The 17905-nt window shown below is 37.8% G+C and overlaps 1 protein-coding gene across 1 annotated transcript; it reads left to right on the top strand.

Moving 5' to 3' along the window:
- Nucleotides 1-13572: 13572 nt before the first annotated feature.
- On the top strand, nt 13573-17369 carry LOC110278644 (uncharacterized). The gene is made up of 3 exons (XM_021136888.1): nt 13573-14143; nt 14243-14674; nt 17155-17369. Exons 1-3 carry the CDS (start codon nt 13573-13575, stop codon nt 17367-17369), a joined length of 1218 nt encoding a protein of 405 aa, XP_020992547.1.
- Nucleotides 17370-17905: the final 536 nt, after the last annotated feature.

The following is a 17905-nucleotide window of genomic DNA, read 5'->3' as shown; positions in this document are numbered from 1 at the left end:
GAAATTGGATCGAAAGCTTACCTAGTGACATATTTTTGAGCTTTCTAAGCTTTGTGGACCATGCTTGCTATGTGATTGATTTCTACTTCCATATTCCTTTCTCCTAAGTTCCATAGCATCCATGTGTTTCACCTCTATGTCACTACGGTGTTGCAACAACTTCAATATGTGTCATTGTTTGTTGTGTAAGTTTCATATATACCATTTTGTTCACTAAGTTACTTACACATCAATCAATGTCCATGCACTATCCAATTTCACAATTGCTTGATTAATTGCTTGAATGCTTTCATGCCTCTTCACTACTTGTTTGATTGACTTACCCTACAAGTCTTTTGAAGTACTTCAAGCACACTAGAATGAGTGAAATGCATACCTCTTTTGTATAATTGTGACATGGTTTTTAATTACTAGGATGTGAGTTCTAAAACTGCATGCAAGTTAGGACCCACACACCTATTTTTCATCAATGTCACACTAATTCACTCACTCAATTCTAGTGATTTACCTCATTCCAACAATTTACACTTCCTTGCTTGCACATTCACTTTTCTTACTATCTTATTTTCTATTGTTCAGGATGAATCATCACAAGCAAAAATAGAAGCGGAAGGAAGAACACGCAGCACCGGTTGATCTACCAGCTGAAGGTAGCAACTCGGAAGGTCGTCGTACCCCCTTGCTCATCTTTGAGTGCACCGAGGACGGTGCAAACTTTTAAGTGTGGGAAGGTCATCCGACCACTCGGCATTTTTGGGTAACAAGTCTCTAATCACAACACTTTTGCATTTCATTTTAGGATTTTTAGTTTCATTTTCTTGTTTGCATATGTATATATTAAGCTTAGTCAAAATCATGATATTTTCCAAGAATTTTATCTATAGGGCACCCCAATCGATTGAAAAAAAAATTTTTAGAACTTGCTTGAATTATACAATTGTGGATCATGTTTTTTAGCTAAGAACACAAGCATGTGAGATTTGAGCCTAATTGTGTGGTTACATTATATAGCCACCTATTTTCATTCTTGTGTGCATTGTTCTCTTTCTATGATTGTAATCTTTGATTTGTTTGATTCTATATGTCCATTATTTTGTGTATACATGCACTTATATGATTGAGGCCATCATTTCAATTAGCTCACTTACCCAAATAGCCTACCTTTTATCTTCCATTGTTAACCAATCTTGAGCCTATGCTTAACCCATTTGTTCGTAATTTTAGCACATTACAAGCCTAAAGCAAAAAATAATAAATGTCCTTATTTGGATCTTTGATTAGCTCAGGTTAGTGAGAGTGCTTGTCATTCAAGTTTCGGAGAGTTGGGAACATTGGTTGGGATGAAAGTGTATTTTTATATTTTTGTCAATATTTTGGGAAATCGGGTACATACTCATGCGTTGAATGTAAAACCATATGCATTGATACTTTTGTATATACTTTATTGCACAAAAAAATAATATAAAATAAAGAAAATATATATATATATATAATAGAAAAGAAAGAAAAAGAAAAGCAATAAAAATGGGACAAAATGCCCCAAGTAAAGCTCAATAAGAATCAATGCATATGTGTAGTGATCAAAAAGAGAATGCATGAGTGTGTGTGAAAAGTGAAGAATGGGTAGTTAGGTTAGCTTTGAATTGTATAGGTTGTCATAGGTTAGGTGGGAAGTTTAGGTTAATCAAAGATTCAAATTCTAGTCCACTTGACCATATGCATCCTTACCTTGACCCTAGCCCCATTACAACCTATGGAAAGACGTCATGATATTTGTATGCATGCATGAAATAATTGTTGATTGTTAGATGAAAAACAAATATTGGAAAGCATGATTAGGGGAGAATTGAGTGAATCAACCCTATACACTTGAGTGCCTAGAGCGGATACACATCCGGTGAGGGTTCAATCACTCAATTACATGCCTCCACCCATGATCATCTTTTCTTGCAAGTTTGTAAAATCTTTCAATGATTCAATTCAATTGTGGGTTAATTTGATTGCTATTGCCTTAGCCCTTGTGCTTGCATATGTATTCTTGGAAGTTGACTTATTTTGACCAAATAGTTGCATTCATGTAAATAGATTGCATATAGATAGGTTGCATCTAGTTAGTTTGCATTGAATAAATGTTGATACCCCTTTGCTTCTTTCTTGATTTTAGCATGAGGACATGCTTAGTTTAAGTGTGGAAAGATTTGATAAACCCCAATTTTGTGGTTTATTTTGTGCTTAATTTGGGGGATTTTATCACCTTTTCCCACATTTATTCAATGAAATAGCATGATTTTGTAATTCTCCCTTGATTTATGCTTAAATGTGAAAACATGCTTTTTAGGCCCTAAAATTGGTGATTTTAATTCACTTTAATTCCATTTGATGCCTTGATATTTTTTTTGAGTGATTTCAGGTTCATAAGGCAAGTATTGGATGGAAGAAGTGAGGAGAAAAGCATGCAAGTGGGAGAACTCATGAAGAAATGAAAGAACCGTAAAGCTGTCAAGCCTGAACTTTTCGCACTCAAACGACCATAACTTGAGCTACAGAGATTCAAATGAGGTGGTTCTAGTTGCGTTAGAAAGCTAACATCCGGGGCTTCGAAATGATATAAAATTTGCCATAGTTTCTTTGCGTCTACGGGACGCGCACACGCAATGTATGCATGCGTGCCGATTGAGCACGTGGTTTACTAAAGTGAAATCATGGGCAGCAAATTCTAGAGCATTTTGGGCCCAACCCAAGTCATTTCCAATGTTATTTCATGCAGATTTCAAGCTTGGGCAAAGGGGAGCAATTGTTTGTAGCTTAGCATTATGTAGTGTAGTTTCTAGAGAGAGAAGCTCTCTCTTCTCTCTAGAATTAGGTTAGGTTTAGGATATTCCCATCTTAGATCTAGGTTCAATTACATGTTTTTCATCTTGTTTGTTTTATGATTTCTTGTTCTTACTACTTGATTCCTAGTTTTCATGTTAATTTCTCTTTTATGTTCATGGATGCTCTTGTTGGATTTGATTTACTTTTAGAACAATTTAATGTTTGATGTTCTTTTATTGTTGATTTGAGTTGTGATCTCATTTTCCTTGCAATTGGTAGTTGTTAGATTTTACCTTTCCTTGCAATTTACCATGCTTTTCTTGTATGCCTTCCAAGTGTTTGACAAAATGCTTGGAAGGATGTTAGAGTAGATTTTGAGCATTCTTGGCTTGGAAAGAGTAATTAGGCAATCTTGAGTCATAAAAAAACCCAACTCATGTTGGTGATCTAGAGTTTTTAGCTAATATTGTTTCCATTGACGCTAATCTTTTGCTAATTTAATTAGTAAGTTGATTAGGACTTTTGAATTGAGATTAGCTAGTCTTATTAGACTTTCTCTCATGGAAGATAATATGATACTTTCTTCCAATGTTGGAGATGACGTAATGAGATAAATTCTTGTTTATATTTGTGACATGATTGATTAATCTTATTTGACATTCTCCATATGTGAAGATGACATGATACCTTCTTCCGTTTGTTGGAGTTGACTAAATAAGATTAATTAATCAATGCATGACTAGGATAGCAAACCTATGATCTCAATCCTTGCCATGAATGTCTCTCTTTATTACTTACTTCCTTTAACTTGCTTACTTGATTTACTTTTCTTGCCCATTTAATTTCTTGCCCCCAACATCAAATCAAAACTCCCTTGTCCCCTCATAGCCAATAATCATACACTTCATTGCAATTCCTCGTGAGATGACCCAGAGTCCAAATACTCCGGTTAATTCTTATTGGGGTTTGTACTTGTGACAACTCAAATTTTTTATGTGAGAATTGTTTGATGGTTTGGAGCTATACTTACAATGAAGTAGTTCTTATTTCTATAAGAAGGAAATCTAGACCATCGAGCAAAGCTCAATTATCATCCGACGTACCCTCTGGGATCTTAGTGGGCATCTCGATAATGTTTTTGCGAGAAGACGTGGGTCAACTAATCCTACAGTGAGAAAGAGGAAAAAAGGGTTACTAATCAAATAGCTTCGAAAAAAATGAAAGATAGCTCAGACAATAGCATGCGAATGTCAGAAGTCAAGCACAACTGATGAGGGGATATTTTATACGTTTTTTGGTAGTGTTTTCATATAGTTTTTAGTATGTTTTATTCACTTCTTGTTGCATTTTTATTAATTTTTATGCAAAAATCACATTTCTGGACTTTACTATGAGTTGGTGTGTTTTTCTATAATTTCAGGTATTTTTTGGCTGAAATTGACGGACCTGAGCAAAAATCTGATTCAGAGGCTAAAAAGGACTGCAGATGTTGTTGGATTCTGACTCTCCTGCACTCGAAGGGGATTTTTGGAGCTACAAAAAGCCAATTGGTGCGCTCTTAATTGAGTTGAAAAGTAGACATCTTGGGCTTTCCAGCAATATATGATAGTTCATACTTTGCCCGAGATTTGATGGGCCAAACTGGCGTTTAAACGCCCACCAGAGACCCTTTTCTGGCGTAAAATGCCAGAACTGGCACCAAAGCTGGCGTTTAACTCCAAAAACGGCACATGCACGTGAAAGCTAGGAAGCTCAGCCCAAACACTCACCAAGTGGGCCCCTGAAGTGGATTTTTGCACTCGCTGCATCTAGTTACTCATTCTCTGTAAACCTCGGTTACTAGTTTAATATGAACCTCTAAACCCCATAGGTGGGGGTGAGGAGCTCTGCTGTGTTTCCATGGATTAATGCAATTATGGCTGTTTTCTATTCAATCACATTTGTTTCTGTTCTAAGATACTCACTCGTATTTCAACATGGAGAATATGATGATCCGTGACACTCACCATTATTCTCCAACTTATGAACGCGTGCCACACAACCACTTCCGTTCTACAGGAGCTCAACGTACTCATTGAGCGACGGCTTGAGTGTGTATCTCTTGGGTTTTTAATCCACGAGTTTGACCTGCATCTCCTGACAACAGAGCACTCAAACTCGTGAGATCTGAACCTTCGTGGTAGAGGCTAGAATACATTGGCAGCATTCCTGAGATCTAGAAAGTCTAAACCTTGTCTGTGGTATTCTGAGTAGGATCTGGGACGGGATGACTGTGACAAGCTTCAAACTCGCGAATGTCAGGCATAGTGATAGTGTGCAAAAGGATAAATGTATCCTATTGCGACACAAGTGAGACCCGACAAATGATTAGCCATGCGGGAAACCGTAGAGAACATGTTTTCACTGAGAACGGATGGTAGCCATTGACAACAGTGATCCACCAACATACAGCCTGCCACGGAAGGGACATGCATTTTTGGAAGAAGAAGACAGTAGGAAAGCAAAAATTCAGACGGCAGAGCAACTCCGAAACCCCAACCTGCTCTCTATTATTGAATAACAAGTACCATTCTTTTCATGCTCTTTTACTTTTCACAAACAAAATCCTTTTTATTATTAATCTCTTGACTAAGAGTTACAAGATAACCATAGCTTGCTTCAAGCTGCCAATCTCCGTGGGATCGACCCTTACTCATGTAAGGTATTACATGGACGACCTAGTGCACTTGCTGGTTAGTTGCGCAGAGTTGCAAAAGTGTGATTGCAATTTCGTGCACCAACTGCAGTAAAAAGGGAAAACCTCAGGACCCACAGCAAGGTCCAAGGGCACCTTTTGCAGGCAATAACAAAGTAAGAGCCCAGGAAAAGAGGAAAATCTACAGTCTATGCCCCAACATCTCAAACAAGAAAATAACCCTCCTTTGACAGCGACACTCCACAAAGAAAGTCACAATTCACAAAATAGTCATCAAAAGTCACGATCTTTTTATAGTTTATCAGCAAAGGGATTTTGTCACATCTAAAGGAAATCATCCATGCCATACAAAATAGCAAACCATCAACATCAAACAGACCACGCAAGAAATCATCAAAGATCCAACCTTTTTGAAAGAAACAGTTCACTACTTCAAGCTACAAACAGAAAAAGATAAAATCCTTCTCTGACAAAATGACGATTCATACAAGTCAAAGAAACCCTCAGAGTGCACATTACAGTGATAATCAGACGTAACAAACACAAAGAAAGAACGGTGTGGAAGGTAAAAAGAGAAAGAAGAAGAAAACCAACCTGCAGAGAAGAAGAACACGATAACTGATCAGAGATTGAAGCAAACAAACCAAAATGACACCAGTAAGTCACCTTTCAAGTAAAGAAAAGGGAAACGCGAAGATGCAAAAACAAAAACGGTAAGGAGAAGAGAGGAAGTTACAGTGAACAAGAAATGAGAAAACTGAAAGAAGCTTTGAAAATTTAGAAATGAGATACAAAAGAGGGAAACAAAGGAAACGGCAAAGGAGTTAATGAATTTTACTCTCGCACGTTCCCAAGGAAACACAAAACGCGCGTTGCAATTAAAAGGGGTGACAAAAAATGCTCCTCATTCAAGCCACTAAAGGGAAGCTCTAAGATGAGATCAACAAAAAGTGCTCGAGCTCGGCTTCTCCAAAAGGATCGAAGTCTAAAAAAGGACTCGACCTCAAAAGGAAAGGCCGCGCTCAAGCAGGGGCACTGTTCATGCCCTGGGTCGACCTGTATGACCCGGGCTGATTAAAGGACAAGTCGACCAACCTGTTCAAGTCTGGAATCCTCAACCTCTTCTTAAAGAGGTCGGCCAAATCGCCAGGAGAGCCCAAAGCAGGCCCAAATAAAGGAGCACAGCCCAAATCTAAAGGCGGTCAAAGCCTAGAAAGATAGGACGGTTCCCTAAAGGATAAGATAAGATAACTAACTTATCTTTAAGGTCACTCACTACTATAAATATGTTGGAGCACCTAGGTATAACTCATACTCTGATTCTACTAAAAACCTGCTTAAAGCCCATGCTAACTTAAGCATCGGAGTCTCTTGCAGGTACCACCACCCTCCGGTGACGAAGTATCAGCGGCTCCACCAGATCCAACAAGTCGAACATAGCAGCACCGACCAACACAGAAGATCTCATCCAAGATCGACCTTCAGTTTCAGGTAACCCTCGGAACAGGATAATTAGAAGATGTATCCCTGAAAATGAGATGAGAGACATATTACGGCACTGTCATGGTTCAGCTTATGGTGGACATTTTTGGCCAGAGAGAATAGTAGCTAAAGTGCTTCAAAGTGAATTTTATTGGCCAACAATATTCAAAGATGCTAGAGACTTTGTGCACCAATGCAATGAATGTCAGAAACCTGTAGGATTAACAAAGAGGAATGAAATGCAACAAAACTACATTCTGGAAGTGGAACTCTTTGATCTCTGTGGAATAGATTTCATGGGCCCTTTTCCCCATCATACTCATTTAAATACATACTGGTGGCAGTAGAATATGTCTCAAAATGGGTGGAGGCCATGGCAACAACCAACTGTGATGCATCAATCTTTCTTCAATTCCTCAAGAGACACATATTCACCAGATATGGGGTACCTAAGGGTCTTATTAGTGATGGTGGTGGCCATTTTTGTAATAGACAAATAAAAAAATTGCTTCACAAATATAGGGTAATTCATAAGGTGCCTACACCCTATCAACCCCAGACCAATTGTAATAACCCTGATTTTCGAGTACATGAGATCTTTTCTGAAAGTACGAATTTCTCTGGAAGATCAGTAAAAGGAACACCTCTGTTATATCATCAAGCATCTCAATCCTCATTATCATTATGTCATCCTTAAGCTAGAACCTTTACCGAGGCAAGCTCGATAACGCGGTCACGAAGAACCTAGTTTTTGAACCATATCGGTTGGCAGTTTTGATTCTGATTTCGTAAATAATCTCTGTTTGACGAACCGGACTCGATTCTTGAGAGGAGAGAGATAATAGTATAATATTATCATTATATTAGTATTATAAAATGCTTGAATGATATTATAAGGTTACCTGGTCTGTTTTAGTTAAAAATAGAAAATCGGTTTAACCGGGTTTACGGTTTACTGGTGCAGCTTAGCACCAACACTCTCTGATGAATTTAGCAATGATAAAGTGATGAGCGGATAATTTATACGCTTTTTTGCATTGTTTTTAGGTAGTTTTTAGTATGATCTAGTTACTTTTAGGGATGTTTTCATTAGTTTTTATGCTAAATTTATTGAGATATTTTAATATTATTTTGATCCACCTTCAAGCCAACCAATCACAACTCACCTTACACTCCCAAGACCTCCAAGGCTGTCTCATTTCATCATTTTGGCCGAAAATAACAAGAGAGAAAAGAGAGAAACTTTCATGAACACTTAATCTTCAAAGCTTGATTTCTTCTGAACTAAAACTCAAATCAAAATTCCAATCCCACCAAAATGATCCTCTCTTATTTCTCTACATGATCATATGACTTATCAAGGCTGGAATCAAGGTGAGTTGGCTGCACCATCTCTCTTTTGATTCGGTTTCAAGGAAACATGCTTAAGTTCCCTCTTCAATTCGGTTTTCAAGGAAAACCATGCAAAACATGTGTTTTCTTGATGTTCTTCCTTAGGAATCATGCTTAACATGACCTGAGGGCCAAGAAACATTAATTTCCAGCAAGTCTAAGGTGAGATATCTCTTCCTAACGTGCTGAGGGAGATTTGGTCAGTTGAGAGTTTTTGGATTTAAAGTTGTTGTTGATGTGATTTAGGAGGAAAAAGTGCTTAAGGACCACCTGAAAGTTTGATTGAATTAGGAGCAGCAAAACCAGGTAGGGTGTCACGAAATTAATCTTGATTATTTGTGTTTGATTTGTGTGAATTTTGTATAAATTGGCTGTGCTAAAAATTGGTTGCATATATGATTGATTCTTGGTGAAAATTTGGTGAAATTTTGATGAAATTTGATGAAATTCAAGCTTTAAAGTTCATGTTCTTAGGCAGCTGGAAAAACGAAACCCTAAGCTTAAATTGAGGTTCAATTTATGTTGAAATCATGTAGAAAATATGGGGTTTTAGTGGCTGCAATTTTATTTTGAATTATGGTAAAAATCGGTTGCTGAAAAGACTGAAAAACGGGTAAAAACAGAGAAAGGGCAAGTAAGTAAATATTTTGGTGTTTGAGGGGTTATTTTGTAATTTCTGAAAGTTAGGGTGGTTAAAGTAGAAATATTAAAAGTTACGGGTGGTAAAAAGTGAATTTTTAAAGGTTAAAAGTTAAAAGGGGTAATTTTCGAAAAATTAATGATAAAATAATAAATAATAATAAAATATTAAAAATAATATTTTAATAAAAATAATACGAAAAAGGCAGTTTTCTGTAAAAGTTTTAGAAAGACAACTTTAAGCGCAGAATCTCATAATTAGCTTTATAAAACACCTAGGGAGTGGTAATAACATGATAGTGAGGCAAAGATAAAGGAAATATAAGAAGTTAAAGAAAAGATAAAAACCAAAGAAAAGTCTATAAAGTTTTAATGATAGAAAAATAGACATAAACGAGAAATGTGGTGCAACATAGAAGGAGGAGGCAAACACTGCCCTCCACAAGAGCACACTGCCCTCCAGGAGAGCAGCATATTGAACCAAGCCTTGATAAGCATCACTGCCCTGCCCACAACAAGGGCGGAGCACAATTTGATGCCAAGGACCAAAGGAAACAAAAACTCTGCCCTGCCCTCCTCAAGAGCAATATCAGGCTTCATCCAAGAATAATTCAAAGGAAATTGCTTCCTAGTGTCTCCTATGGGTTTCGAACCCAAGAACAAGGAGGAAAGAAGTAGCGCTCAAACATAAGGAAAACAAGCAAAAATTGGCTTGCTTTCAATCTCCAAGAATCGAACACGGCACCATAAGGAAGCAAGGAACTAAGCGTGACTTTGGTGCCAAGGAAACCAAGGAAAAAGGAGCAGCATATGCCTCCACCGAGTTTCGAACGTAGGACTTCACCATTGGCACATTGCCTACCATCCGCAAGGGCAGGGCAGCATTTCTTGGTGCATGGCACAAAAATTGGCGCGGCCAGCATGCACAATTAACGCGCACCAAGGGAGTCTCGGCCAGCAGCACGCACGCACGGGCAGCACTTGGCGCACCATGCAACTCTACCCTGCCCTCCACAAGGGCAGGGTAGCATCTTGAATGCCCATCACACGCACGAGGCCGCATGCACCATTTTCTGCTCTGCCCTCCACAAGGGCAGGGAGCCTCCTGGAAGATACTTTCTCTTGGGCTGAAAATTGGATTAAAAATCCAATTTAATTCATTTCTTCACCAAATAAAAAGCCCATCCAAATTCCAAAATCCAAGAACAGAAAGTGTATAAATAGGAGATAGTTTGATGTAATTAGGACCCTTCTTTGGATTTTTGAATTTTTACATTTTGAAACTTCATTTTCTCTGAGAGCTTTGAACTAAGACTTGAGAGAATTGGGAAGGAGAATTGATCTCTCTTCTTCCTCGTTCTTGCTTGAGCATTTTTACTTTTCTTGTTTGAGTCTTGGGTGTGAAGAATTGAGGAATTTCTGTCTCAATCTCCATTCAAGATCTCTTTAATTTCCTTTCTGCATAATTGAGTTCAATTCCATTTCCTTCACTGCTGCAATCTTTAATTTCTTGTTAATTGCTTTGTGAATTTGGATCTGGGAATGCAATTGAGATCTAGACTTTGCTATCTGTGAACCCATTTTCCTTTTGGTTCTTCTGTGAACCCATGCTGCAATTAAATTTCCCTTTCTGTTTGAGATCTAACAGAATTCAAATCATTTCTTGCTTTGATAATTGCTGCAACTTAATTTCCATTGCTTAAATTCTGAAATCCCAGTCCTCAAATCCCTTTTCCATTCAAGCAATTTATATTTCTTGCACTTTAAGTTACTGCAATTTACATTTCTTGCACTTTAAGTTTCAATCATTTAATTTCTTGTTCTTTAAGATTCAGCTCTTTTACTTTCAGTTCTCTTTAATTTCTGCAATTTACCCCTTCCCCTTTACATTTTCTGTCATTTACTTACTGTTGGATACAAAATCACTCAACCAATACTTGATTCGCTTGACTAAATCAACCACCGAACTAAAATTGCTCAATCCTTCAATCCCTGTGGGATCGACCTCACTCTCGTGAGTTTTATTACTTGATGCGACCCGGTACACTTGCCGGTGAGTTTTGTGTTGGATCGTTTTCCACACATCAAAAGGCAGTTTTCTGTAAAAGCTTTAGAAAGACAACTTTAAGCGCAGAATCTCATAATTACCTTCATAAAACACTTAGGGAGTGGTAAGAACATATTAGTGAGGCAAAGATAAATGAAAGATAAAAAGTTAAAGAAAAGATAAAAAAAACCAAAGAAAAGTCTGTGAAGTTTTAATGATAGAAAAACAGACAGAGACTAGTCAACGAACTAGGGCAACATAGTTAGTCCTGGAATTGTGAATAGGGTTAGGTATTATATGAAAAGTTAAACTGTTTCAGTATAGACTTAATGAACCTATACTTGGGACAGACTAACTATTCATACCGAAATTTACATAAGCTTTAAATACATACGTTAAACAGAGAAATCAGAACAGAGTAAAGAAACACAGATAATAGAGTAACCAGAGCAGAATAAAGGGATACAGAGAAAAGATTAACCAGAGTAAAGTAAAAAGACAAAGAGAAAAGAGTAATGTGATAAAGAGAAATGGTTTGAGTTACGATGTTGTAAAAGTAAAAGCTGTAAAGTTTGTATAGCATGATTGAACAGAGAAAGAAAAAGGTACTGCATAAGAATGTGAAAGTGATGATGATAATGAGAATGATTATGTGATGATCTGCTGCATGAAGGCAGTCAGATAGATGGTGGTATGACCACTGAGAGTGCTTCCCTGGGATACTTAGCTATAATGCTATTCTGTAAGTCAGAGGACTCTTACAAAGGTATCGAGAACACACGACTAGCATATACTCCTGTAAGTCAAAGGACTCTTACAGTGAGAGTGTGTGTGTATGCTCCTGTAAGTCAAAAGACTCTTACAGTGAGAGTGTGTGTATGCTCCTGTAAGTAAAAGGACTCTTACAGAGAGTGTGTTGGGCAGATATAAGTTAACTAGCTCCGCCATGCAACTCAAAGGACTCTTGCAGTGGGTTGCTAGTGTCGCCCTGCAAGTCAAAGGACTCTTGCAGTGGTTTGCCTCACAAGTCAAAGGACTCTTGCGAGGGACATTGCCAACAGGAAAGCCTTACCTGGTCAGAGGACTCCGGGTAACATCGGGAGCGGGTATGTAACCGACAAATGAGCTCATTACCTGTGCTAGGGCTAGACATGAATCATACTTGGTAGTGCATTTCCTTTGTTATGATTGTGGTATGAATGTATGTTTTCCTTGTTTGTATTCTATTCTCTGTGTCTGTTTTGTATTTTCTTGTATCCTTCTGTTTGTGTTCTGCTATCTGTTTTCTCTATCTTCTCTATTTATCTGTATCTTCTATTTACTATTTTTTTGTATTCTACTATTTACCTGCTAAATAACACGGAATTAATGAACTTAACTAATAACCCCGACCCTACTAAGAACTCCCCAGTTCTTACCCCTTCTCTCTCCCTTCCCCCTTCAGATGGAAGCATGAGTACTCTTCCGTAGTTCGCTGACGATCGTTCACAAAAAGGATTCCACTCTAAATAGTCTTCTGAGTCTAGAGTGAACTCCGTTACCTGTTTATATGTATATACTATGAGGCCAGCCAACGTCTGCACCCCGCTTTTCTACAAACTTTAGCCTAAGTCCTCCGTACGATGTTGCTGTTATCTGGCCACTCGATGAAGTACTTGAGAAACGCTCTTTGATGACATATGATCGTGCAGAGGAGTAACAGATGATGTTCTACCTTTAGGTGACGTTCCACCTGACTTGAGTTTTGAAGATTTAGAGCGTACTTTTCCTCGCTTTAGTAGTTTAGAGGGAATAGGTGAGTATAGAGTCTAGACTAGCCTAGGTGCCAGCTTAGGGACTTCTTGAACAGGTCAGGGCCTAGGATGTTGTATGTATATATATGTATATAGTTATTATCTAGCTATATCTAGGGGTGTTCTAACTAAAAGTCTATACTCTAATAAAGGCTGGATCACTAAATGTTGTTAGCTGCTTGTGATGTATTTATGTGTGGTTGCTTATAACTGTTTTATCTGTTATTATTTGTGAATTGATTATAAATGATTCTGTTTATTAATTCAAACGTTTTCAGGAAAAAAATACCTCGCTAACTAACTACGCTTTTAACAACGAACCAGGCTCATATAATAAATAATAGATAATAATTAGGATGACAAATTGGTAGCACTCAGTTTCTGGTATGTCCTAGGCGTACTGAAAATTGGGTCGTTACAATTTGGTATCAGAGCAGTTCGTTCCCGGTAGAGCCTGGGGAGTGGACTGACTATGCTTCATTGCATACTCTGTTGTGTGTCTCACGCTTATAGGATATCTTAATGATATGTATGGCATGATCTTTTCTGTGCTTTCATTTTGGGAAATGTTCACACTTAACTTGAAGTATTGAGACTGATCACCTTAGTAATGATTGTTTGGTGTGAACAGGGCTATAATGAGACCACAGAGACGGAGTGCGTGGAAAGAAACCCCTATTGATAACCGAGAGAGAGATTAGGAAACGTTTATGGCTACGATGAACACTGTAGCTGATGCAGTGCGTGAGGCTGCAATGGCTGCTGCTAGGGCTGTTGAGCGTCTTGGAGTGAGAAATGGAAATGAAAACGAAAATGGAGAGGATAATGGGAACAATGAGGCTGATCCAGCGCGTCCTGATAAACCCATGACCCTTGCTACTTTTCTGAAAGTGAATCCACCTAAGTTCAAAGGTACACTCGTTGCGACTGATGCCAACAACTGGTTCCGAGGTATCGAGCGATCACTGCGAGCACAACATGTTCCGGAAGGCCAACATGTAGAGTTTGCTATTTATATGCTCGAAGGAGAGGCTGAGTATTGGTGGCAGGGGATACAGCGACTGCTGCAACAAAATGAAAGTGACATTCCTTGGGATACCTTTAGGGACGAATTCTATAAGAAGTATTTTCCGAGAGCGGCACGTGACACTAAGGAGATAGAGCTTATGCAACTGAAGCAAGAGGATATGACTATTGCTGAGTACGCTCGTAAGTTCGATAACTTGTGCCGTTTCTCCAAGATTTGTAGAGGGAACCCGGCCGACTTTGAGGAATGGAAGTGTCTGAAGTTTGAAGGAGGACTCCGAGAAGAACTGATGAATTCTGTTGTTCCGCTAGAGATATGAAATTTTGTTGAACTGGTGAATAAAAGTAAACTAGTCGAAGAATGTTCGAAGAAGGTGGCGATAGCTCGAGCAGATCGTAGGGAGGCCTCACGAAGAGACCTTATTCAGAAGTTAGCCCCTCAAGGTCACAACTTTAAAGCCAATAATCAATATCGGTGCCAAAATAGGAATCAACGGAATGGTGATTTTCTTGCTCGCAACAACAACAACAACCATAACTATAATCTGGGACAGGAACGAGGAGGTCAATCTCAGGGTATTTCGATATGCTCAAGGTGTGGGAAAGATCATGGTAATAGACCTTGTCAGTATGGAACAAACAATTGTTATACTTGCGGAAAACCTGGACATATGGCCAGGGCTTGCCCAAATAGGTTTGTTCAAGATCCAGCCAGAACCCAACTATTAGGACGAATATCTACCATGACTGTTGATGATGCTCTGTACTCAGACTCCGTGATCCAAGGTTAGTGTTATGTCAAGACTTGCTCTTTAAATGTACTATATAATAAGGGTATAATATATTCCTTCCTTTCATTAACTATTGCGCATAATTTTGGAATTCGAAGATAAGGTAAGGGACGATTATCCGAGCCTGTTTACAGGTAAAGGAAATTTTGAGGGCAAAATTTTCTTTTAGGAGGGTAGAATGTAACAACCCTGATTTTCGAGTACATGAGATCTTTTCTGAAAGTACGAATTTCTCTGGAAGATCAGTAAAAGGAACACCTCTGTTATATCATCAAGCATCTCAATCCTCATTATCATTATGTCATCCTTAAGCTAGAACCTTTACCAAGGCAAGCTCGATAACGCGGTCACGAAGAACCTAGTTTTTGAACCGTATCGGTTGGCAGTTTTGATTCTGATTTCATAAATAATCTCTGTTTGACGAACCGGACTCGATTCATGAGAGGAGAGAGATAATAGTATAATATTATCATTATATTAGTATTAGAAAATGCTTGAATGATATTATAAGGTTACCTGGTCTGTTTTAGTTAAAAATAGAAAATCGGTTTAACCGGGTTTACGGTTTACTGGTGCAGCTTAGCACCAGCACTCTCTGATGACTTTAGCAATGCTAAGGCCTCATTATTCATGTTTTATTCTCATAATAAATATGTTACTAGTGTCATTTATGCTAGTAGCTCAGAAAATAATTTTTAGAGATGTTTTTACAAGTGTTCCGATACACCTAGTTTTAGTTGTTATACACTTGAGATATTTTAATATTATTTTGATCCACCTTCAAGTCAACCAATCACAACTCACCTTACACTTCCAAGACCTCCAAGGCTGTCTCATTTCATCATTTTGGCCGAAAATAACAAGAGAGAAAAGAGAGAAACTTTCATGAACACTTAATCTTCAAAGCTTGATTTCTTCTGAACCAAAACTCAAATCAAAACTCCGATTTCACCAAAATGATCCTCTCTTCTTCCTCTACATAACCATGTAACTTATCAAGGCTGTAAATAAGGTGAGATGGCTGTCTCCCTCCCTCTTCAATTCGGTTTTCAAGGAAAACCATGCAAAACATGTATTTTCTTGATGTTCTTCCTTAGGAATCATGCTTAACTTGACTTGAGGGCCAAGAAACATTAATTTACAGAAAGTCTAAGGTGAGATATCTCTTCCTAACGTGCTGAGGGTGATTTGGTCAGTTGAGAGTTTGTGGATTTAAAGTTGTTCTTGATGTGTTTTAGGAGGAAAAAGTGCTTGAGGACCACCTGAAAGTTTAACCGAATTAGGAGCAGCAAAACCAGGTAGGGTGTCACGAAATTAATCTTGATTATTTGTGTTTGATTTGTGTGAATGTTGTATAAATTTTCTGTGCTAAAAATTGGTTGCATATATGATTGATTCTTGGTGAAAATTTGGTGAAATTTTGATGAAATTTGATGAAATTCAAGCTTTAAAGTTCATGTTCTTGGGCAGCTGGAAAAACGAAACCCTAAGCTTAAATTGAGGTTCAATTTATGTTGAAATCATGTAGAAAATATGGGGTTTTAGTGGCTGCAATTTTATTTTGAATTATGGTAAAAATCGGTTGCTGAAAAGACTGAAAAACGGGTAAAAACAGAGAAAGAATCTGAAGAATTTATGAAGAACATGAAGAACACTTTGAGTGTGGTGAAGAACATTGAAGAACACCTTTTAGATCTTAGAAAGGGCAAGGAAGTAAATATTTTGGTGTTTGAGGGGTTATTTTGTAATTTCTGAAAGTTAGGGTGGTTAAAGTGGAAATATTAAAAGTTACGGGTGGTAAAATGTGAATTTTTAAAGGTTAAAAGTTAAAAAGGGGTAATTTTCGAAAAATTAATGATAAAATAATAAATAATAATAAAATATTAAATAATAATATTTAATTCGTTCATAAAACACTTAGGGAATGGTAAGAACATATTAGTGAGGCAAGGATAATTGAAAGATAAAAAGTTAAAGAAAAGATAAAAAAACCAAAGAAAAGTCTGTAAAGTTGTAATGACAGAAAAATAGACAGAGACTAGTCAACGAACTAGGGCAACATAGTTAGTCCTGGAATTACGAATAGGGCTAGGTATTATATGAAAAGTTAAACTGTTTCAGTATAGACTTAATGAACCTATACTTGGGACAGACTAACTATTCATACCGAAATTTACATAAGCTTTAAATACATACGTTAAACAGAGAAATCAGAAAAGAGTAAAGAAACACAGAGAATAGAGTAACCAGAGCAGAATAAAGGGATACAGAGAAAAGAGTAACCAGAGCAAAGTAAAAAGACAAAGAGAAAAGAGTAATGTGATAAAGAGAAATGGTTTGAGTTACGATGTTGTAAAAGTAAAAGCTGTAAAGTTTGTATAGCATGATTGAACAGAGAAAGAAAGAGGTACTGCATAAGAATGTGAAAGTGATGATGATAATGAGAATGATTATGTGATGATCTGCTGTGTGAAGGCAGTCAGATAAATGGTGGTACGACCACTGAGAGTGCTTCCCTGGGATACTTAGCTATAATGCTATTCTGTAAGTCAGAGGACTCTTACAGAGGTATCGAGAACACACGACTAGCATATACTCCTGTAAGTCAAAGGACTCTTACAGTGAGAGTGTGTGTATGCTCCTGTAAGTCAAAGGACTTTTACAGTGAGAGTGTGTGTATGCTCTTGTAAGTAAAAGGACTCTTACAGAGAGTGTGTTGGGCAGATATAAGTTAACTAGCTCCGCCATGCAAGTCAAAGGACTCTTGCAGTGGGTGATGACAAGTCATCATATACCCATTTTTCAAGCTAATTTCACTTGTTTTATTAGCCTTTATGCACTTTCTTACATCCTAAGTAAGTGATTTGGAATGAAAATGCACAACTTCTTTAAATCAAGCAACTACCATTAAATTGATGCTAACTCATGAGGTTTAAGCTAATTTTAATTGAATTTTAATTGATTTATAAGCCTTGTGAATTTAGTGATACTTTGAGTAGTTGTTTTGGTTTATTGTAGGTGAAGAAAAGAAGAAAAAAGAGGAAGCGTAGCTTAAGAAAGCGTGGCCCAAGGAGAAAAAGGCGTGGCACATAAAGGAGGAGTGCAAGCATTGCCCTCCACAAGGGCAGACTGCCCTCTAGGAGGGCAACATAAGGAAACGAGTCTTGAAAGGCAACACTGCCCTGCCCACGACAAGGGCAGAGCACAAATTTGTGCCTTGGATCAA

Source organism: Arachis duranensis, chromosome 3 (assembly GCF_000817695.3).
Source record: "Arachis duranensis cultivar V14167 chromosome 3, aradu.V14167.gnm2.J7QH, whole genome shotgun sequence".
Classification (NCBI taxonomy): Eukaryota; Viridiplantae; Streptophyta; class Magnoliopsida; order Fabales; family Fabaceae; genus Arachis; species Arachis duranensis.
Note: the sequence above shows the minus strand (reverse complement) of the source record. Positions and strands in the feature narration are given on the sequence as shown.

Coding starts and splice junctions, on each gene's coding strand:
- LOC110278644 (XM_021136888.1), top strand. CDS start 13,573: ATGGCTACGATGAACACTGTAGCTGATGCAGTGCGTGAGGCTGCAATG. Junction 14,144..14,242: donor CGACTTTGAGGAATGGAAGT/GTCTGAAGTTTG, acceptor AAAGTAAACTAG/TCGAAGAATGTTCGAAGAAG. Junction 14,675..17,154: donor CTCAGACTCCGTGATCCAAG/GTTAGTGTTATG, acceptor TGCTGTGTGAAG/GCAGTCAGATAAATGGTGGT.